This window comes from Protopterus annectens, chromosome 7.part0, assembly GCF_019279795.1.
Source record: "Protopterus annectens isolate FY-2018-M chromosome 7.part0, PAN1.0, whole genome shotgun sequence".
Taxonomy (NCBI): domain Eukaryota; kingdom Metazoa; phylum Chordata; order Ceratodontiformes; family Protopteridae; genus Protopterus; species Protopterus annectens.
Window position 1 is genome coordinate 1,211,270,416 of NC_056739.1, and position 22,673 is coordinate 1,211,293,088.

Below are 22,673 nucleotides of genomic sequence, written 5' to 3' on the forward strand. Positions count from 1 at the left end.
AGAATGGACAATAACTGAGTCATATTTGTACTTGCTTTGGAGTGACCTGAGTGCTTGTGTTATGTGGCGGATCCTGGCACCCGACAGGCAGCTCACCGTGACCTTCTCCTTGTTCAGCCTGGTGAGTGGGACTTCAGTGTGCCTGACAATAGCGTGACCTATTGCAAGTGTATCAGGTGTGTTTTTTGGCCTTAAGGGCTGTGACTGTTTGGCACACTGATTTTGTGAAGTATGGGTTTCACTTTTTTTGTTTTGTGGTAGAGGTTGCTTGGATGTCTGCTTTGGAGGTCTCTGCTGCTTAGGCAGATTTGTATTTAGAGCCTCCGAGTATGTTTTAGTGTGTTTATGTGTTTGGTTTGATGATGTGGTAGGTCTATGTGCGTCTGGATTTGTGGTGTGTATGGTTACCTTCTCCTCCTGACTGGCTGCGCCAGTACTGCATTGAGAGAGCTTAGCCTCCAGTTTGGCTATATGGTTGCATCTCTCGCATATATTAGTACTTGGGAGGAGGAGAGGGTTGTCTGTGTACATGAGGCAGTTGTAACATTGCCTCAGGATTCCCAGATTCACCAGCTGGACTGGAGAGGAAACTAGCAACTGACCTTTGGACATGCCGGTAGAGTATAAGTAACTCCTTTATGGCTGACAAAAAGGACCAATAGGGGATGAGTACTCCAAGGGAGTATATGAGTAAGTAGTGCTATTAGTGCTAACTTATATAATTGCTTATAAGAGCAAGTGCTGGGGTATAGGTTGAGAATAGGGTCTTTACTTGAGAGATAGAGCAGACTTTGTGGAGCCGAGAATGGTTTAAGCCTGGTTAAGTGGCGCGCAAAACCACGCCAAAGCGGGTTTTTATACAGGGAACTTAAAAGAGCTAGAAATTAGCCCAAAATGGCCAATAAACTACAAGATTCTTGTGCTGAGATCACTCCTCCAGGGACAGATAGGCTGCTCAAAGCTCCCCACTCCCACTGGTGAATAAAGAAGCTTCCTTCTATCCAAGTAAGGAAATGGGCAACACAGGAACTATTCTAAAGTCCAGAATACAGCAATGCCTGTATTAGGGACTATTCTAGGTCAGGAAAGGCAGGAAATAAGGATATATATATTTTTTTTTTTTCTATTTTGACAGAACAAACAGCAGAAAAAGTACAGTAAAATCTTAACACAGGCTAGCGCAGTTGAATGAGCAGCCTCAACAGTTAAATTCAAACAAACAAACTTTTAAAACTTTTATTCTGTCACAGCTTGGGGGGGATGGATTTGACTGATATGCCTCATTTGAACAGTAAGACTTGTGCTCACTTTCTCTCTCCCTCTCTCTCCCTCTCTCTCCCTCTCTCTCTCTCTCTCTCTCTCTCTCTCTCTCTCTCTCTCTGCTGAGTTCTGCCTCTCAGGTAGCTTGCCATTTCATTAAATGCAGCTGATGCCTCCTTTAGGACTTGTGCATCTGGTTGTGTCATGAGGAGATATTTCTGCTTGTGGCTAGAGGCTTTGCCTGAGGATATGAAATCCAGTCTTTTAGATTCCCCCTTAGATAATCTGAATCTTTTTGGCACTGCTGCTGCAGAATTGCCTAAAGCTCTGCAAGATAAGGGCAAGATTATGCAAGACCGTAAACAAATGTTTATTTCTCCTGTACCTAAGTTCCAGAGAAGCTGTCCTTCAAAATAATTCTTTTTCTATAGGCAGTCTAGACAACTTGCAAGGGGTAAGATGGTTTCTAAGTGGATTTTCCCAGGTAAGTCCATTCAGAATTATAGACAGCAAACCCTTCTTTTCCTGATAAATCTGTCTCTGATATATAACCTCCCCTCCTCCTCTGTCCCTCAGGTTAACCCTTTCCTTCCTTGTTTGAAAACTGATGACCCCAGATGCCTAGGTTGTGTCTATCATCCAACACTGTTACTTTATGGCTTGGAAGTCCCTTCTGCCATTTCTGGCCTTAAGCCTCCTCCTTGCCAGCTTCCTCTTTTTCCTCTGGTCCTGCAGGATCTGGTGGAACAGGGAACCATATGACCTATTCCCTTGTCTCAACAGGGAATAGGTTTCTATTCCAGAATGTTCCTTGTTTCCAGGAAGGAGGGGATGAGGAGGCCTGTTTTGGACCTGCCGTATCTCAACACCTGTCTCTAGGTTCTTTCCTTCGGGATGTTGTCTATTCAGACTGTCTCCTGTTTTACTTCCCCAGGCTTTCTAGTTTCCCTGTATTTGAAGGATGCTCACCTCCATATTCTATTCACCCTCTCTTCAGGAAATTTTTGCATTTTTCTGTTTCTTCCTCTCATTATCACTTCTCTGCTTTGACTTTTGGGCTTTCTGCAGCTCCAAGGGTATTACCAGTTGTATGGTCCCTGTGGTAGCTTTCTGCAGACTTCAGGGAATCCAAATATTCCCTTATCTGGGCAACCTTCTGATTCAAGCCCTGTCTCTACAGCTTCTACTTCAGAATCCAGACTTCACTATGTTTTTCCAGCACAGTGTGGAATTCACTGTCAGTCTCAAAAAGTCAGTGTTGACAACCTATCAGGGCCAAATGTGTTCTGAGTTGCAGAATTTGGACCATTCATATGCTGTCTTCTTTTCTGCCTCTCAAGGTTCTCAGCTTATTTCCAGTCTGTTTGTCCCTCTGTCAGTTCTTCCTGCAAGGGAATGTCTCAGCCCCCTGATGTTCATGGCATCTACCATTCCCATGGTTCCTTTTGCCAAACATCACTTTAAAATTCCAGTGGTATCTCAAGACTACTTGGCTTCAGCACTGCCCCCCTCTGAAGTTTCCTGTCCTGCCTTTACCCTGTCTCAAATCTGAACTCCTCTGTTAGATTCAGCAGATCTCCCTAAATCCAGATCTGCATTTTCAAGTTCCTCTTTCTACTCGAGAGCCATACATGGATGCTTCTGATCTACTTTGGGCAACTTCCTCCAACAATCTTGAAAGTCCAGGGTCCTTGGTCTCATCAATAACTAGCAAAACCGTATTGATAAAAGGGATGAGGGCTCTAATTGTAGCTCTTCAGGCCTTTCCTCTAGGTTCCAGGTCCTCTAAAGGCTTTTATAGACGATGCCACAATCATGGTACATCAGCAAGAGGGGGCCCACAAAGTTTTACATTCTTTGCAGACTGGCTGTTCAGGATTGGGATTTTAAAACCAACGAAAAATCCAAAAAAGTCCAAAGTGATGTTTCTCATTCTGCCTATATAGTGTTTTTTGGTTGAGTATTGGGATTTTGCAAACCATCCTCACTTGCTTTTTCAGGCAGTTTACATCCTTCAGAGCCTGTCTTCCTTTTCCTCTGTTTCCCAGGGTCTTGGACAAGATCATGTGGGACACATTCAAAATCTTGCTGGAATCTGCCTTTTTGCCCAGACAGCTCCAAATCTCCCTTTTGTTTCACCTGCCTCCCCCCCTTCTCTTTCACCTGGCTAGGGCCAGTAATCACAAGTTACCTCACAGAATGGATCTTCTCACACAAGACAAGGGGTCTATCATTCACCGTCACTTGTCCAATTTCAGTTAATACTTTGTATGATAAGGTTTTGATTCCTTTAGGCATCAATTTTCTGAGAATATGCTTCACATTTTGCAGCATGCTAAAAAACCCACAACTGGAAAATTATGTGCGTATAAATGGAACAGATTTTCTGGCTAAATGGAACAGATTTTCTATTTGGTGTGTCAAACATGACCAGGACCCTCTTTTCTGTGTGTGTGTGTGTGGGGGGGGGGTTCTACGGTCCTTTCTTATTTGTATGAATTGCCCAATACTGGTTTGACCTGTTCTTCTGTTAAAGCTTATTTGCCAAACATTTCTGCCTCTGAGTCCACCTTTAGCTTCTAATTCTGAAGTCAAATAATGCCTGAAAGATGTCTTTCATATCAGTTCCCCAAGAAAGCTTATTCCTTTTTCTTGGAACCTTAATTTTGTTTCTGAAGAATTGGGTCAGTCCCCTTTTGGCCTACCTTTTCTTCCCTGCAGTGTTATACATGGAAAACTGTGTTGTTGTTGTTTCTTACTTCTGCCAAGAGGGTTTCTGAACTTCCAAGCCCTCATGGCAGTTTCTCCTTTTTTCTGTAGTCACTAGGACAAGGTGTCTTTTGATACCAGTCCTTCTTTTATGTCCAAGATGGTTAACGATTTGTCCTTGAATTAGTCTATTCATCTTCCCTTCTTTTTTCCTTCTCCACTGTCTGCTAGTGAGAAGGTACTACACACCTTTGATTTACATAGACAGCTATATTACTTGGATAAGACAAAGTCCATCAGAAAATCTGAGCAACTTTTTGTTTCCTTTCATGACAGGAAATTGGGTTTGGCATTGTCTAAGCAAACCATCTCCTCCTGGAACTCAGTAAGACCATTTCTTTTTGTTATTCTTTTCAAGGCGAGCAACTTTCCTCTTTGGTTCATGCTCCTTCTACTAGGGCAGTAGCCTCTTTTGGTGCTTTTTGCAAGGGTTTGGCTACTAGATCCAACTTGGAAGCTGCTACTTGGTCTTCTGAACATACTTTTGCCAAGCATTATTTATAAGTTGGATATCATTTCCAGGGACAGGGTAGGGTTTGCCAGAGCTGTCCTTCATATGTTTGTCGAGGGTTGCTCTCTGCCTTTCTCCTGCTATACTTTAACATGGGAGAGTACAAAAGCTACTGTAAAGAATACTGCAATTGTGATAAGGAAGGAGATAATGTAGTTGTGTAAGATATTGCCATAACAGTAGATGTCCTACTTCTAACTGATGCAGTATTCAGTCATTCCCTCCTGCCCCTTTTTCTTTTCCTATTGCCCTTCTGCTAGCCAAGGGTTTTTTTCTTCCATCCCTGTCTCCTTCTATTTCCCTTCCTGGATGGGCATGTTATTGTTTTTCTTGGGTTGCTCTGCTTCTGATGAGGCACTCCAGATCTTAGGATTAGGTGTTTGTATGTCACATACGTACCTTACGCCTTGCATGTAGGTCATACGTCTGACATACAATGCCAGGAAGGTAAAAAAGGCTTTAGTATACTGGCCAGACATTAGGCTACCTTTGACAGGATATTTTTCTGTAAAGAATGCTATAACAGTGACAAGTAGGACATCTGCTGTTACGGTCATTTTCTTACACAACTGTACTTTTTTATCTTTTGCTTAAGTGAAATGGTCATTGCTGAGTTATGGCTGTCAACCGCCGTTAGACTGCGGGTTGCACTGATCTGAGCTTTTCTTGAACAGATTATTGCACTTTTTAAATTGAAGCCAGTCACTTGAATTAATTTGAAAAGGTACAATAATTCCTAACTACAAAAATGACATCATTGGAAAAATTGAATTGCTCAAAACAAGTTCAGCAATTGTCAGTGTATTCTGTTTTTTTTTTATAGATTAGTAAATATAGCTACATTTATAACAACCATGCATGCATATGTACCCATACATCACATATGTACATGTATGTGGAAGCTTAACTTCTCCTCAAATGACCTAAATATCAGTCAAGAAATGATTGGCATCAAATGATGGGGGGGGGGGGGCATCAATTCACAAAGGATAAAAAAAAAAAAAAAAGTTAAAAATGGATTTATTTGCAGGGGGTCATCCCCCTATGCTCCCTCCTCAGCTAAGATAGAGAAAGGGCATATGTCCCAATCCCCACTTTACTTAACTGCAATCTCATAGTGAAAAAGCCAGAAATTTTTGAACAGCTGATTTTTCTGTCAGCTGTACCAGCTTTTTCAGTTGTGAATGAAAAGCCACATCGAAGAAAGATAGTGCACATGTATATACACATACATACATACTGGCTCACGCACACATACACATATTCCCAGTGGATATAAAAAGTGTACACACCCCTGTTAAAATGGCAGTTTTTTTGTGATATAAAAAAAAATGAGACCACAGTAAATCATTTCAAAACTTTTCCCACTTTTAATATGACCTATAACCTGTAGAGTTCAATTGAAAAACAGATCTGTTAGGGGGAAAAATATAAAAAATAAAAAGCGTACAATACGCTGGCTGCGTAAGTGTGCACACCCTTAAACTAATACTTTGTTGAAGCACCTTAGAAATGAGATGAGAGTACTGCTTCACATTCTTGAGGCTTTCAAGAGCAAGTTGTGTATCTAAAACCTTTCTTACTGAGTTCAGTCAATCAAATGGTGGCTTGTTATTTGATCAAGCAAATCGGTATGCTGTTTAAGCAGTAGTGTGGGTCTGGCATTGAGTCTTTGAGAACGTATTTCTCTTGGCAACTAATTTCCTACTTACATAAGATACTCTTACTTGTAATTCAAGCCCTGTCCTGAATTCTAACTGCAGTTGTCCTGTGTGAACAGGATCTTCTAGGCATAACACATCACTCCACATCTCTGTAGTTGTGGAGGTGGGTTGTGAGACCAGTTTATCTGCATGTACCTATGGAATCCTGGCATTTCATAAAAATGTCATAAACCCAAACATGTAAAGCATCTAATGTTTGAAAGTGAAAACATTGAGCACACAAAAAAAATCTTTTTTCCATGGGGTCAAGCCCACCCCACGCACCCCTCACCTCCTGCTAATTGTACATACCAACTTCGAGACTGCACTGCGGTGAAGTAAAGGAAAATTTTCCAAGCACCACTGTTCTGCAGTCTCACTCAAAAAAGCTATTGCAGTGCTCTTTACCATTCAGTGTAAAAAATGTCAATGAAAAGTAGTCCATTCCCACGTGTATAGCATTCCGAATGCAAAATGCCTGTCTCTATTGAAGTGGTTTTATAAATATAAGGTTTTGCAGCAGAACCAATTATTGTACTGCTGGGGTAAATTCTTGTGCTTTTGTAAATGCAAATTTAATTTTGCTCTGAACATTTTTCTAATATTGATACTTCTTCTGATCTTGTATTGGCTTGCCTTGTTTTGTAGTATTGTCTGGTATGAAGCCCATTTTGAAATGAAGTAAATGTGAAAAACAAGAACTTTAAAGCTATGCCAGTATTGTGTACATTTTGTGTACAGTGCAAAAGCTCTTAAGGCACAACAGCCACACCCTTATGTAATGGTCGGTGACAGTGATCCAAATGTGGCCCATTACAATGTACATAAATAGGTAGGTTAAAGCAAGGAGTGAATCCAGTCTGATGTTCATCGTGTTACCCTGCTGCAGTCATCACACTTGGGTTATCCTGTCGTCAGGCGGTCCTGCAGTCGGCCGGAATTCCAAAGTCTTGGTCCGGCGTCGGTTGCTGTCGCTTCTTCCCGGATGTCAGTGCGCCAGGGGTATATATAATGCATCCAACGCCATTTTCTTCAGTATTGAGCGACCAGGATGTTCCCGCGGTCGGGTTTTGCCACAGCTGATGCACAATATTCTCTTTCACCAATAAATCCACGCTGAAGAAAATTTCTTCAAAGTTCCACAGCTATAATGGATGTTTATTCTAAAAAACAGACACGAAAAAACACACAGTCTACAGTTCAACAGTTTACCCGGGTTTCGTCCGCCAAGACGAACTTCATCAGAATGAATAATCTAATTACTCCATCCCTTAAATACACAGGTCCACCCAATTATTCAATTAAATCATTACTAAACGTACTACATTAATCACCTTAACTAAAAATGTTAAAATCTTAATAAACATAATAAATATAAAACATGTATATCTTCTTTATTTATGTAAAACTAAACTTCATATGAAAAATCATATGACTAACTGAAAAAACTACAAAAATTAATAATAATAAAACCAATCTATGTTCGTAATGAAGTTATGTTCAAATGGTGTGATGTATGGTATCCATGAATATATTTCATCAGTATATGTGTATATGTATAAAGTACCCTTATTCTATTAAAGCCATTTAAAACCCGGGTAAACTGTTGAACTGTAGACTGTGTGTTTTTTCGTGTCTGTTTTTTAGAATAAACATCCATTATAGCTGTGGAACTTTGAAGAAATTTTCTTCAGCGTGGATTTATTGGTGAACGAGATAATTGTGGATTTATTGGTGAAAGAGAATATTGTGCATCAGCTGTGGCAAAACCCGACCGCGGGAACATCCTGGTCGCTCATTACTAGTTTGTGTTTTATCTTGGTTCAGTGCCATTTTCTTCAGTCTTTCTTGCCGCGCGGTGCCCGAAGCAGAAGCAGTTCGCAAGTGCCGGGTCGGCCGACTCCTGAGATTTTTGAAGTCGAATTTCAGATGCGAAGTCTTTAGTAAAGCTAAGTACCCCGTTGGGGAAGCTTTTCTTGCCACAGACCGATGTCAGAAAAAGTTAACAACTGTATTTCTTGTGGGAAGCAAATACCTCATAAGGATTTTCATTCTTACTGCATACCTTACCTAGGCCCAGACCATGACGTCACTGGTTGTCGTTTTTGTGCTAGGTTTAATAAGCGTACTATAAAAAGACGCTTTGATTTCGCACGACACTACTTCGGTAGAAAATTTAACTACACAATGCCGTCGGAGCAACCGACTACCGGCGTGCACAAAAAACGCAAGGATAAGGACAGGCAGCCTAGACCCAAGCCAGACTCCGAGGCCTTGGCTGAACCGGTCTCCGGTTCACCGGTCTTCAGTGAGGCTCCGACGCAGCCCCTGACTACCGCAGATTTGGAACCCGAGACCGCTTCGGAGCCTTTGGCGGAGAGCGCTAGGCCGATGCAGTCATTTTGTTTAGCCACTACCGACGACTCTGCAGAAAGAGATGTCGGTGCTACAGAAACACCTTCGGTTTCTGAAGGCATTTTCAGACCGACGACGCTCACCATAAAAACGTATCCTAAGCTTAAGACTCCTATTAAACCTAAAAAGACTGCAGTTCAGTCTCCAGTTCAAGGCCCCATGCCTAAAAAACAGATGCTTAAAATGGCTGAAGATTTGATCTCTTTAATCAGGGGTTCCCAACCCCCCACCCGACAAAAGGCCTAGACAAGAGGAAGATTATGCCTCCTCTGATCAAGTGTCTATTTCCTCAGGCTCCTCTGAGGACCAAGATTACTCCTTCTCCCCTTATGAAGATTTTGATGCTGAGGATTCTATTCCCTCAGCTTCTCCTCCTGAAGACTACTCCTTTGGGGAAACTTTACACACTATGAGGGAACATTTTCACTGGGAAGGTCAGGACTACTCTGATTCAATGAAAAGGCTCAGAGAGTTTCTTTTACTCCCCCAGCACAGACCACTTGCCATCCCCCCAGTTTTGGACATTGTGGATGATGTTTACTTAGAATCTAGTTTGAACCCAGATTCTCTACCTCCTGCTCCAGCCAAACCAGACAGATACTATAGAGTGCCTGATTCCCACAAATTCCTTTATAAAAGCCCTGTTGCTGATCCAGAGACTATCTCCCAGGGTCCCAAAGGGGCTAAGGCTTTTATGGCAAAAAATCCTGTACCCTCAGAAAGGGACTCCAGAGCACTAGACAGGTGGGGGAAAAAGGTTTACACCTCAGCCACTCTAGCTATGAGAGCACTAAACTGCCAGTTTCACATGCTAAAATATCAGCAATTTCTAATGTCTCAGCTAAAACAAAAAATGAGCACACTCCCTCAACAGTCTGAATTGAAAGAAATGCAGGATCTGTTGCATGCAACTGAACAGGTGGGCAAACATACTTTACAATGTGGTTTTGATTCTTTGGAGGCTTCCTGCAGAGCAGCTGTCACTGGGTCTGTTAAACGTAGACATGCTTGGCTAAAGGGACAAACTCTGCTTGATCATGTTAAAGCAAAGCTTCTAGATGCTCCCTTACAGCAGGATGTTCTATTTGGAGTTAAGGCAGAAGAAGTCTTAAAGAAAATGGAGGATAAGGCAAAATCTATGCAGACAGTCAAAGATTTTCTACAGGTACAGCCCCCTCACTTCAGCAGAAATTGGCCAACTAAAAATTGGTCCTTTCCAGCTACTGACAGACCACAGAGGGGTAAATACAGACGTCCAAGAGGCAGAGGACAACCACAAGCCCAATACAAACCTCGACAATGGGGCACTGCAACACAGAAGGGAGGAGAAGACAGGTCCCAAACTACCAGAAGGCAAACTCAGTGACTTGCACCTCATCTGGCCAAGCAACACTCCCTTGGCAGCTCCCTTGGGAGGAAAATTCGCACTTTTTTCAGACAACTGGCACATTGTCACAAAGTACAAATGGGTCCTAGACATAATTTCACAAGGATACAGATTCCATTTCCACACCTTGCCAAAGAAAAGAGGAATGCCAAACCTGCCACAAAATCAATGGGCAGAGGCACAAAAACAAATTACAGCTCTCATGGACATGAGAGCCATTCAACTGATACCTACACGAGAGCAAGGCCAAGGATTTTACTCAAGACTCTTTCTAGTCCCCAGAAAGGACAATGCCTGGAGACCAATTCTGGACCTTTCAATTCTAAACACCTTCTTACAAGTACCCAAATTCGAGATGCTAACACTACAGCAGCTTCTTCCCATGTTGGGCAAGAAAGCATGGCTAGTAACGTTGGACCTCAAGGAGGCATACTTGCATGTCCCTGTCAGACAAAGTTGCAGATGATACCTCCGTTTCATTGCAGATTCAACCCATTACCAATTCTCTGCACTGCCCTTTGGCTTATCTACTGCGCCCAGGGTCTCCACAAAATGCCTGGCACCAGTAATTGCATACTGCAGACAAAGAGGAATTCAAATATACCCATACCTGGACGACTGCCTCATCCAAGCAGAAAGCAAGGACATCCTCTTACAACATCTTGCTTTTGTAAAACATCATCTAAGTTGCCTGGGGTACACAGTAAACGAAAAGAAATCAAAACTAGTACCCTCACAAAATATGACATTCCTGGGTGCCAGCTTGAATACAATGGCCCAGAAGGCTTACCTGACGTCAGACAAACAACTACAACTGACTCAATATTTCAAAACAATGGCAACAAAGACCCTACTCCCTGCAAGAAAAATTTTGCAGGCCTTGGGCTTCATGGCATCTTGCATACTACTAATACCATTTGCAAAGCTGCATATGAGGAAATTACAGTGGTACTTAAAAAGCGTATGGTCTCAACACAGCCACAGCTTGGACACAATGATATCTCCCATTCATTGCCTACAACAGGAGTTTCTGTGGTGGTCACAGGCATGTCACCTCAGCAAGGGTCAGCCTTTCACCTTGCCCCCAGCCAGGCAAACTATGACAACAGATGCATCGGACTACGCCTGGGGGGCACACATGGCAGGACAGTGCGTTCAAGGAGTATGGACTGCAGATCAAAGGAATCTGCACATCAATCAAAAAGAGATGCTAGCTGTACAGAATGCTCTGACAGCCTTCAAGAACCTATTGCATCCAGGACAACTTACAATAAGGACGGACAACACCACAGTAATGTGGTACATAAACAAACAAGGGGGTACACACTCCTACCCTCTATGCAGGCAAGCAATGACCTTGTGGAACACAGCACTGGCTTACCAAGTTCAGTTACAAGCTCAATTCCTGCCAGGAAAAAAGAACACATTGGCAGACGACTTCAGCAGAAACATCATGGATCCCCACGAGTGGAAACTGGATCCACAAGTATTTGCAATGATAACTCAAAAATGGGGCCTTCCAGACATAGACCTGTTTGCCAGCCCCCAAAACTATCAGCTAACAAAATTTTGTACAAGGACACTTCACCATCAAGCTTGGAAAGTGGACGCACTCTCATTCAGTTGGAAAAACCTGATAGTATATGCCTTCCCTCCATTGCCTCTCCTCACAAAGGTGCTTCTGAAAGTCAGAAAGGAGAGACCACGACTGATACTCATAGCCCCAGACTGGCCACGCCAGCACTGGTACCCACTATTAAGGAATATGGCCCAGGGCCCATCTTGGATTTTGCCACAGATTGCTCATTTGCTCACACAGCAAAACAATCAGATTCTACACAGCCAGCTCAAAACCTTAAATCTGGCTGCATGGCAAATCAACTAAGCATCCAGCCATTTCCTCTTTCCCAAGCAGTTGTGGATGTTCTTCTGGAAGCTAGGAGGCCCAGCACCAGGAAGGCCTACTCTGACAAATGGAAAAGATTTTGCGCCTGGAACCAAGCTAAAGGCCAAAACACACTTCAGCCTCACATGCCTCAGATTCTGCAGTATTTAACTGAGATGTTGCACAAAGGATTTTCTTTCTTTTTCTTCCATTAAAATCCATGCATCAGCTATTTCAGCCCACTACAACACGGATCCACCCTTATTTTCACATCCACTTCTAAGGCAGTTCCTCAGAGGGGCAAAAAACATTAGACCCCCCAGGAGAGCACCTACACCAACATGGGACCTCAATTTTGTTCTGGAAAAACTTATGCTACCTCCCTTTGAACCAGCTTTCTCTGCAGATTTACAGTTACTATCATGGAAGACTGCCCTGCTGCTAGCAATAACTTCAGCTAGAAGAGTCTCAGAACTGCAGACACTAATGGCAGTGGAACCTTTCCTCATTTTCCATCAAGACAGAGTTTCTCTACGAACTAATCCTTCCTTCATGCCTAAGGTGGTTTCCAGTGTGGCTTTAAATCAAACCATCCACTTACCCACCTTCTTCCCAAATCCACAGAACAAAGGAGAAAGTCTCCTGCATTCCTTGGACATTCACAGGCAACTTCGTTACTACTTGGATAAAACTAAGGTTTTCAGAAAATCTGACCAGCTCTTTGTATCCTATGCTACAGCTTCACAAGGGAAGGCTATATCAAAACAAACCATTTCCAAATGGATAGGACATTGCATTCGTTTTTGTTATACCCATCATGGAAAACCAGTTCCTGCTACCATTAGGCCCCACTCTACCAGGGCAACAGCTACATCTACAGCCTTCCTCAGGGGGGTTCCAACCAAGGAGATTTTGGAAGCTGCAACTTGGAGTTCAGTACACACCTTTACCAAACACTATCACTTACCACTTTACTCTAAGACTAGAGCTGGCTTCGCCACTGCAGTTCTGCAGGGCCTTCTAGCCTCCTATAACCCTCTATGACTCCTCCACCCATCCTTAGCTTTGAGATTCTACCCAAGTGTGATGACTACAGCAGGGTAACACGATGAACATAGTACAGTTTTGTACCTACCATAAATGTAGATGTTCGAGTGTACACCCTGCTGCAGTCCAGGTTACCCTCCCTCCATCCCCTCTTATCTAACTTATCTAATTAAAAAATTTTCACATTGCTTTGTTATTATTTTTATGCCTTACTATGTATTTTATAAGCCTAATGAACAATGTGGCTTTAAACCAAACTAAAACAGCAAAATGGTGATGAATTACTTTGATTTAATTGAAAAATTGGTAAATTAATTAATTGTTTAACTGATTTATTAGATAAAACATTCAGTATATAAATGCTGAACAGAATGAATGAATTTATAAACCTGAAGAAGCGTACCTTGGCAGTACGTGAAAGCGCTTGTTTCAATAAATATAATATTACTTTTACTATCGTGGTGACTTCTACCTTATTTTGTTTGCTGCTACGTGGATTTTCTCTTTTTGGTGAAGTCTTTGGAGGGTAGTATCCTGTTTTATATATATCTCTTATCTAACTGGATAAATCTCTACAAAACCTTCCTGATGTATTTGCTTATAGCTGGAGGGATTTTGTGTTTGCGCTAAAACTTCATAAATTGGTACTAATTACTGACCACCTTTTTGGGGGCACCTGACATCTGGGGCAAGAAAAACTGAAGAAAATGGCGTCGGATGCATTATATATACCCCTGGCGCACTGACGTCAGGGAAGAAGCGTCAGCAACCGAAGCCAGACCAAGACTTTGGAATTCCGGCCGACTGCGGGACCGCCTGACGACAGGATAACCCAAGTGTGATGACTGCAGCAGGGTGTACACTCGAACATCTACATTTATGGTAGGTACAAAACTGTACTTTTTGGCTGACAGATTTATGTAAACATTTTTTCCATGTAGCTGAGGACACATCCTCACTTAATGTTTAATTGTGTGAACTTTTATAGTTTTGAAAGAATTTATGAAACTTTGTGTTAATATCTGAACCTCTGTCTACTTTGTTTTTCAGTATGCAGTTCTATTTTTGCTGGGATTATTTGTACTAGTTCATCGAGAATAAGCGGCAGCAAGGATATGACTGAAGTACTGCTGCCAGGCTTCTGAGCTGTTGCTGTTACCAAATGAAGAGCGTGATTGGCATTTTGATTGCGTATTCAGAAAACAAGAGAATTTATTATCACTTTGACAGCTTCAGTCTTTTTTAATGACTATAATTCTTATTTTGTAAAGCGTCAGTCAATATATTTAAAGATACAGCTATCCTTGCTCTGGGTCAGTATATTTTGTACAACTGTGAAAATGTTTTTATATTAAAGATCTACGACAAAACCTTCATCGTTTTGTATTTAGAAACCCAGCTTTTCTCTTCCTGAAGTGCCTGCGTAATGATATTGTCTTATGTAAGCAAGAGCTTTAACTGCGGAGAAGTGTAGATCTTCCTTTTGTTTGTTGACATTATCTTTCACCCACTTTGTCAAAAACAACAAAAATGTTGAAAAGGATTTGCATATTCTTCAATGTTTAATTTTGTTCACAATTGTCTTTAAAGTTGCTAGGAAACTGGACAGTGTAAGGTGTAAAATAAAACCCTAGAATCTTCAGTCTTTTAGTTGATGCTTTACTAGAAAGAAGCTTTTAATGTTTTTTTTTTTTTTTTTTTTTTTTATAAAACAAAGATATTGCACTGCATTTTAAGGTTTTTCGGGAAAATAACTGTTTCATCTCCGTTACATTGCACTGTATCTTTCAAGTTTGTTTGATTTGCTTCTGGTTTAAGATCATGGTGAAAACTGGCTACATTGAAATAATAAGAATACTGCTTCTACTGTAATGGTAGCATTTCTGAAAGGTGACTTGGTCTCATTAGGGAATGAAAGAAATGCATAGTTGTGTCCTGTCATCCAAAGTACGCAGAGGGTTACATTTATTAACACCGCTCATTGTAAACTTGGATATAATTCACAGCTGGAAATGTAGAGCACTTGTGATACAGTAAAGACGCACTTCATGAGAAAAGTATGCAGTAATGGTTGCAGTCATCTATACAGGGACATTAGGCATTTAAGATGTGGCAATGGTCTGCATTACAAGCTGTTTAAAGGGGAGGCTGAGAGAAGTTCTTATGTACATGCGTGAAGGTGGAGCTGTACAGTACAGTAAAAACTTTCAGATACCTTGAGGAAATCTGCAGGGAAGGCAAAAAAGCAATTATCCAAGTGCAAGGAGCAGAGTAAAGAAAACACTGAGGTGGGGATTTAAGCATTATTAAGCAGTTGTGATGATTGCCTCTGCAGCTTTCCCATGAAGATGGTATAGTCAGAAACTGTGAAAATTCAGTAGTGCATAGGACAAACAGTGCAGTTTTAGTGGGGATTAGGAGAAAGTGGAATATGAACTTTCCCTTTTTTTTCTTTTCTGTTATGTTAGTCATAAGTAGGCTTGGTGATGTGTGAAATAAGTGTTGCAGCTAATCCTTATGCTTCTCTTCCAGTATCCTTGTCCCCATCCTTACCTTGCTGACTGTCTTTGGAGCTTGGGAGCAGTTAAATACCCTTATCGGGAAACTGTTTTTTTCTTAACTTATTAGATTTTGGTTTATTGCTGTTCTTGATTGATAGATAACACTATGTCTTGGCCCAAAAAGGGGTAGGTGCAGGTCTGGCAGACAAATCTCATGTAATGATTGCAGCAGTTACTGTGTTTTCTTGCTTTTAATGAAAATAAAAGTTAAGAGGTTGGCATAATGGTTAATGTATTTTCCTCACAGATACAAGGTACAGGGTTTGATGCTTGGCTAGGCTTACAAAGGTTCCCTGGGATTGTTAACTTAGTAAGCACCTATGAACCTAGGACCTCCAAAACTGTAACATCTACCAGGGTTTCACCCCCATAACTGTTACGTAGTAGATTGCATACTCTGCACAACTACCTTGAGCAGAAGATGTTCAGGGTTTTGGCTCATTACACTGTTTCATCCACAGGGTATCTTTGTCCTTTAACCTCTCACTGAAAAAGAAGAGAAATGAGTAGGCAGATAGGGACACTGCAGACACAACTTGGACATCTAGTGCCCCTTGTCAGTAACAGGGTACCAGTCCTAATGAAACGCTTTCACAACCCCTGAACTGAACACCAACTATTCCGAAGGCTGCTGGCATTGCCCCTTAAGAATATACTGAGTCTGTGAGACTTGGCACCTCTGTCTAGCCCAGTACTCAAGAGGGATTCCTCCAGCTCTTGGATGCATGTAGAAGAGGCCAGAGTTGTTGTTTCTGAAGGAGATAACAGGATTTTCTAGGTTTCTAGGAGGGGAGGAGGTTAAAGGGTTTGTGGTAGAAGTCTGTTCTCATGCTGATGATCAGACTTATGGGTGGACATCCCATTGAAAAATACCCACAAAACCAAATGCATCTGCTGTTATCTGCCACCCGGCAAATTCCAGGCTTGCAAACATCCAATGGGTTTTCCCCTGTTACTCAGATTCTTCCTAAAACAGTGGATCTCACTGGCTCAAGGTTTCCTGAAGATCTTTCAGGGTCCAAGTATTCAGTGTTGAGGGGGTCCTCTTAAAGGAGAAGAGCTTTTGTTACCAAAGAGCTTAGATTTTTGAGAGGGGAAAATACTGACTGATTTCCTCCACAATGGAGAATTCCTTTGGAGAAACTGTCATTAGAATAAACTCTTTCTTCAGATGGTAAGGAAGGACAGCTTCTGAGGTACAAAAGAGGTATTTTGACCTACTGGGTGTAGATGACCCCCAAAACTGTTTGCATTCATCCAGTATTAGAGGATTTGGAGGAAAATTTCTTGGCAGTGTCTTAGAAAGTGAACTTAACAGCCTGTGCCCCTAAAAAAACCCTGTAAGTTCTGTAGGGTTTTAGAGTCCCATAATTTTCATACAGGATGCCTGTGAGGAATTGAGTAGTGTTCCCTGTTGGTTCAGAGAAAGGCTTCAGATTCATTCCTGCTCCTAATTCCTTTTCTAGTTATGAAGAGAATAGGACACTACACACATTTGGGAACTATGTTCACACATCTGCTACCCTGGCCTTCAGAGCTAGCAACTGTCAGACATGCATGACCATGTTCCAGATGGCTCTTTTAGACCACCTAGGAGAAAAAAATAGGTAAGGTATCCAATACTGGCCTAAGGGCAAAACCATTAGAGTTCACCCAGTCAGTAAGGTGGCAAAATACTCCATTAAATGTGGCTGTGATGCTGTGGCTGCAGGGCAGCAGCATTTGTGTTCTGTAATTGGTAGGCCTACTTCCTGAGGCTACAAACCCTGCCAGATGATGTAAAAATGCAGCCGCTAAATTTTTCCTCTCTTTGGGAGCCCTGCAGCAGAAGTTTTTTAAAATGTAGGAAATGGGTAAAGTAACACAAAGAATGACGCAGTTGTTTTGTCTTCTGTGCGACATTATGATTGGAATTACCGTATCAAGCCAGGCCCTTTTTATTGGAGGCATGAAAAGGGTAAACAAGCCAAACATAAGAAAAGCCAGTTCAGGAGAGGATGGAAAACGGGAAAAACTGGGTGACCCAAGGACAAGCCCTCTGATTGGAAGCAGCTCCCCCATGCTACAACTCCCCAACCTCTTACCCAGTGTCAGAGGAGCAGACAATATGTCTCTGTGCTCCCCAGTTTGGTAATCTGACAAATCTATGCCTGCACATTTGTTCTTTGTTACAAACAGGTATGCAGGCGGCAATGGGAAAAACAGTAAGGGTATTGGGAATCACCCCCACCAGTGCCATGAGACCAGGAAGACAGCCCCAGAAAGGGTGATTCTTTAAGAGGAAAATGAAGCATTCTACTCCACGCTCTTTCTAGTATGCAGGAAATAAGGGCTCATGGAGGCCCGTACTCGACCTGTACAAACTAAATTCCAATAAAAAAGTATCCAAGTTCAAGATGTCGACACTTTAGACCCTGCTAACTACCATTTTCAAAAGTCCATATGGTCATCCTAGGCTTTAAAGATGCTAATCTCCATATTACCGTCCATCAAGACTACAGGCACTACTTTAGATTCTTTGCAGTGGGCTGACAGTAACCATTCATTTCCTTACCTCTTGGTTTAGCCACTGCACCCAGGGTCTTTACAAAATGTTTGACTCCAAATATTGCCTTCTGGTGAACCAAGGGTGTTCATTTCTTCCCTTATCTAGATTGCTTCATTCTCCCATACTCACAAAACAGGCAAGCAGGACTGTATACATGAATATTGACTTCTTCCATAGACTGGAGTTTACTGTAAACTTACAGAAGTAAAACCTTTTACCTTCCCAGACAGTGATCTTTCTGGATTCCTTGACAGACAGCAGTATACAGAAAGCACATCCTGTCCTCAAATAAAATGCAAAGCTTTCAGACTTCCTTCCTTCCACCTGGCAGAGCAGAAACAAACCACAGTGAGAGAGTACTGCTGGACACTAGCTTTCATGGCATCCAACGTACTGTTGATTCCTTAAGCCAGACTACACATGCAAAAGCTTCAGGGGTGTCTGATGTCTGTGTTGTCCCAACAAACACAAATGTAGGCAAAACAGATTCCAGTTCTCTCCCCTGCATAATAAAAGTATCATGGGTCAAACAGGACAGCTTAAATACGGGAGTTCCTTTTTCCTGTGAAAGTCCCAGTCAGACCATTGCAACAGATGTTTCAGACATTGCTTGGGGCAGAGAATCTCAATGTACCAGGAATGCGAATGCCTTCCTAAGGAAAAATAATATGTAAATGTAAAAAAGATTATGACCTTTATTCAAGAGCTGAAAACTTTCAGACAAGTTTTGGAAGAGGACACCCTTCAGGTAGTGACAGACAACACTGTAGTGACGTTGTATGTCAGCAGCCTGTTGTGGGGACAGGGTTCTGCGCTCCCAGCAGGTTAGCCATGACTACTTGGGATCAAGCTCTACAACACTAAAAGTGGCACTCAAGGCAGTCGTCTTATGCACTCAGAACAATATTGTGTTGGATCAACTAAGCAGATGAAAGACAGAGATCTGAAGTAGTTACTTCATTTGTTCTGCAACCTGTGGGTATCGGATCCGACCTCGGATCTGAGCCGGCAGCTTTACTAGCTAAAAGATCCGAGCTCCTAGCTCCTCCCCTACCCATAATCCCCTGCTGCCTACTGTATTACCTCAGATCGAGTTTGCCGCGGCTGAAGCAGCTACTTGTGAGGTGCTCCTTAGGCTTGGTGAGATTGTTACCTTTTTTCTCTTTGAGAAAACATCTTTAAATTTAAATTTTTAGTTAGCGTGTGTTGTGGTGTTAATTCCCCTAGTAGAATTAGAGTATTAGAACCCCTTTTCTGTGGTAGTTTTATTCGTAGTCATTAGAGTCGCGTGTTGTTCCCCTCCCCCCTTAGTAATTGGGTGTGTGTATCTGTGATGGCTGAAGGGCCCAAGGCCATTTTTTCTAAGTGCTCTGAGTGTGGCCATAAGCTTTCCCCAGCTGATGGCCACACTCAGTGCGTTTTGTGCCTGGGAGTGGCCCATTTATCAACGGCTTGCCAAATTTGTGCAGCCTTTAATCCCTGGGCAATTAGGGACAGGAAGAACAAGCTGATCCTGGCGGGCTTACTTCCCCAGGACTCGGCTTCTTCTTCCTCCCCCTTGAAGGCTCAGGCTGCTTCCGTAGCCCTGGTGCCTTTAGCTCCCCCCGCTCTGCCTGGGACTCAAACTCCCTCTGCTGTGCAGAGTTCGGGGGACTTTAGTGCTTCTGTCTCTAAAGAAAAGAGACATAAAGAGAAAGGTAAGCACAGGTCTCCTAAAAGGTGGGCTGAGGCTCACCCCTCAGCTCCTCCATCGAAAGTTGTTAGCTCTCCCTCGAAGGTCTCCGGATCCTCCCCCTCTCGGCTCTGTTCGCCTTGTTTCTCGCCGGAGTACCGGTCTCCTTTGAGGTCGTCGAGGCGGCCCTCCCGGCCCGCCTCGACGACTTTCTCTAGGTCGACCAGGAGCCTTACCGACGCGGACATGGATCGGATGATGCGTCGATTCCTGCAGACCCAAATGCGGATGGGGGTGCTCTTGCCTCCCCCCCTCAGGGGGGAGCACAGCCCCTCTCTTTGCTCCGATCACTCCTTCTCCGACCCGCTTTAGGGTTTTGGAGTCATCGGATCCGGGCCCTTTCGGAGCCGGGGTTTCGTCGGCGCCGATAGCTCCGGTATCTTCGACGCTGACCGTACCCTCGAGTGTGTCTGATCCTAGCTCTCTGGGCTGAGGGCCGAGCATGGGGATTGGTGTGTCTCCAGCGCAGTTTAGGTCGGAGCACACTTCTCTCTCGGATCCGACCGCTTCGGCTCTGACACCGATCCCTGCTTCGGAGCCAAGGAGACTACTTTCGGAGCCTGGGGAAAGTAGTTCTCCTTCGGCTTTTGAGGTAGTGGAGAGGGTGCTGTCAAGGTCTTCCAGATCCCTGGTCCGTGCCTCGAATCCTCCCGCTCCCCCTATGCATGTGGGTCTATCCTCCATCATCCATCCTATGGGACAGCCTTTCTCAAACCCTCCAGTTAGTTCCCTTGGAGGAACAGGACCCCGTGGGCGAGCCCTCCTTGGACAGGCCCACCGAGGAGGTGCCTCGTAAATGGCAGTGTAAAAGGAGGCACCTGGACTCCCCTGAGTGCCTCACCATGGACACGGATTTGGATGAAGGGGAAGGTTCCCCAAGGTCACCCCCCGAGGATGTCTCCTTTGGAGACATCATGGAAATGTTGCATATTAGAGGGGGGTGGTCTGCCCAAAAACCTTCCTCAGACGAATCGGTGTTCCTGGATGCGTTTGAGGCAGGCCCATCTACCTCCTGGGTGTCCCCCCCGGCTGACACCCTGGTGGACTTGATCACTACCAGGGCGTGGAAAGAGCCCAACACCGTGGAGCCAATCCCCAGACGTCCCGACAAAGTTCTTAGCCCCCCTGCAGATAGGCAGTCCTGGGCTAAGGAGTCCCCTGTTGATGCCATGTTGGTGGCGGCCGCCACGAAGAAGGAGCTCGCACAGGAGAGTTCCTCGGTCCATCCTCTGGATAAGGAATCTCGGGCGATGGACCGCATTGGGAAGTGGATGTTTGCTTCAGCAACCTTCTCCATAAGGGCGCTGAACTATATGGCACACATTATCAGGCTACAGCTAGACTTAATTAACGAATATGCTGCAGCCCCCCCAGAGTCCATGACGGTCACAGATAAAAGCACATTTGTGACTCGTATGGCCACTCTAAAGTCCATCTCTAACACTTCCATGCGGTTACTCTCTCATGCTACGGAGGGAGCCGCTAGGGCTAGCGGAGCCGGGGTCGTCTTGCGGCATCATGCCTGGCTCTGCCTTTGTGATTTCGCGGAACCCTTCAAGGCGTCCTTTGCGAATGCGCCCTTTGACGGATCTTGGCTTTTTGGCAAGACCGTACATGAGACTCTGGTCCAAAGTGAGAAGGATGGGAAGACGCTGTCTGCCTTCGGGGTCCGCTTCTCAAATCCCCAATGATCCTTTTCAAGGAATCAGAGGGGACAAAAGAAGTTGTGGTTCCGCAAGTCTCAGCAGTCCCATCCGGCTTCGGACCCCTCATCCTCTAGAGGCAGAGGAGGACAAGGTGGACGCCGGCCCAGAGGCAGAGGGGGGCTGCGTAACTTTGGGTCTAGGGCCTTTCTCGGACAGGCCCACGCAACAGCCCTGAGGGCTTACCAGGCTGTCCCTCTCTGGAGGCAGTCGGGGGCATTTATCGGAGCATCTGTCAAATTGGGAGTCCATCATGACAGATCGATGGGTGCTCCGAATCATATCCAGAGGTTACTCCATTCCCTTCATGAACCTACCCCCCAAAGTCAGGCGCCTCCCAGATGTCCCACCTGATCAAAGGGAGGCAGCAGCTTCGGAGGTGTCAAAGCTGCTAGAAAAAAGAGCCATCCAGCCCGTCCCCCCAGACCAGTCCGGATTGGGCTACTACTCCAGGTTCTTTTTGTTGCCAAAGAAGACGGGGGACTTAAGACCGATTCTAGATCTCTCCGCCCTGAACCTGTTCGTCCCCAAGGAGAAGTTCCGGATGGTCACTCTTCAGTCTGTTCTTCCCCTTCTTCGGGAGAACGACTGGATGTGCTCCATAGACCTCAAGGATGCGTACTACCACATTCTGATGGACAGGCGATCCAGGAGGTTTCTCTGCTTCCGGCTGGGAGACGGTCATTATCAATTCAGGGTTCTCCCATTCGGCCTCACCTCAGCCCCCAGGGTGTTCACCAAGGTCATGGCAGTGGTTGCAGCCCACCTGAAACTCCAGGGCATTCAGGTGTTCCCGTACCTGGACGACTGGCTCCTTGCCGCCCCCAACAGGCATCAACTCTGCGTTGCAAGGGATTATGCTCTAACTCTCGCCCAGAGTTTGGGCATATCAGTGAACCTTCAAAAGTCCTTCCTTCAACCAGTGCAGGTTTTGGAGTTTATAGCGGCCAAATTGGACACGCGCATCTCTCGGGCCCTCCTACCCCGGACAGGCTGAACAGCTTATCGCATCTGATCTTAGCCCTTCTTCGAAGCCCAGCTCCTGCGGTGGAGTTAGTCCTGAGGGCACTGGGGTCTATGACAGCGGCCATCGGTCTCTCTTTTCATGCACGCCTATGGGTGAGGATCTTACAGTGGACTCTTCAAGTTCAA

At 44.1% G+C, this 22,673-nt stretch overlaps 1 protein-coding gene across 1 annotated transcript in view; it reads left to right on the plus strand.

Moving 5' to 3' along the window:
* SEC11A (SEC11 homolog A, signal peptidase complex subunit) overlaps positions 1–14,619 on the plus strand; it is a 234,123-nt gene extending 219,504 nt beyond the window's left edge. The window contains exon 6 of the mRNA XM_044077838.1: positions 14,028–14,619. Within this exon, the coding sequence (XP_043933773.1) occupies positions 14,028–14,078 (51 nt within the window). The 3' untranslated portion in view covers positions 14,079–14,619. The remainder of the gene's footprint in view (positions 1–14,027) is intronic.
* The last annotated feature ends 8,054 nt before the right edge of the window (positions 14,620–22,673 follow it).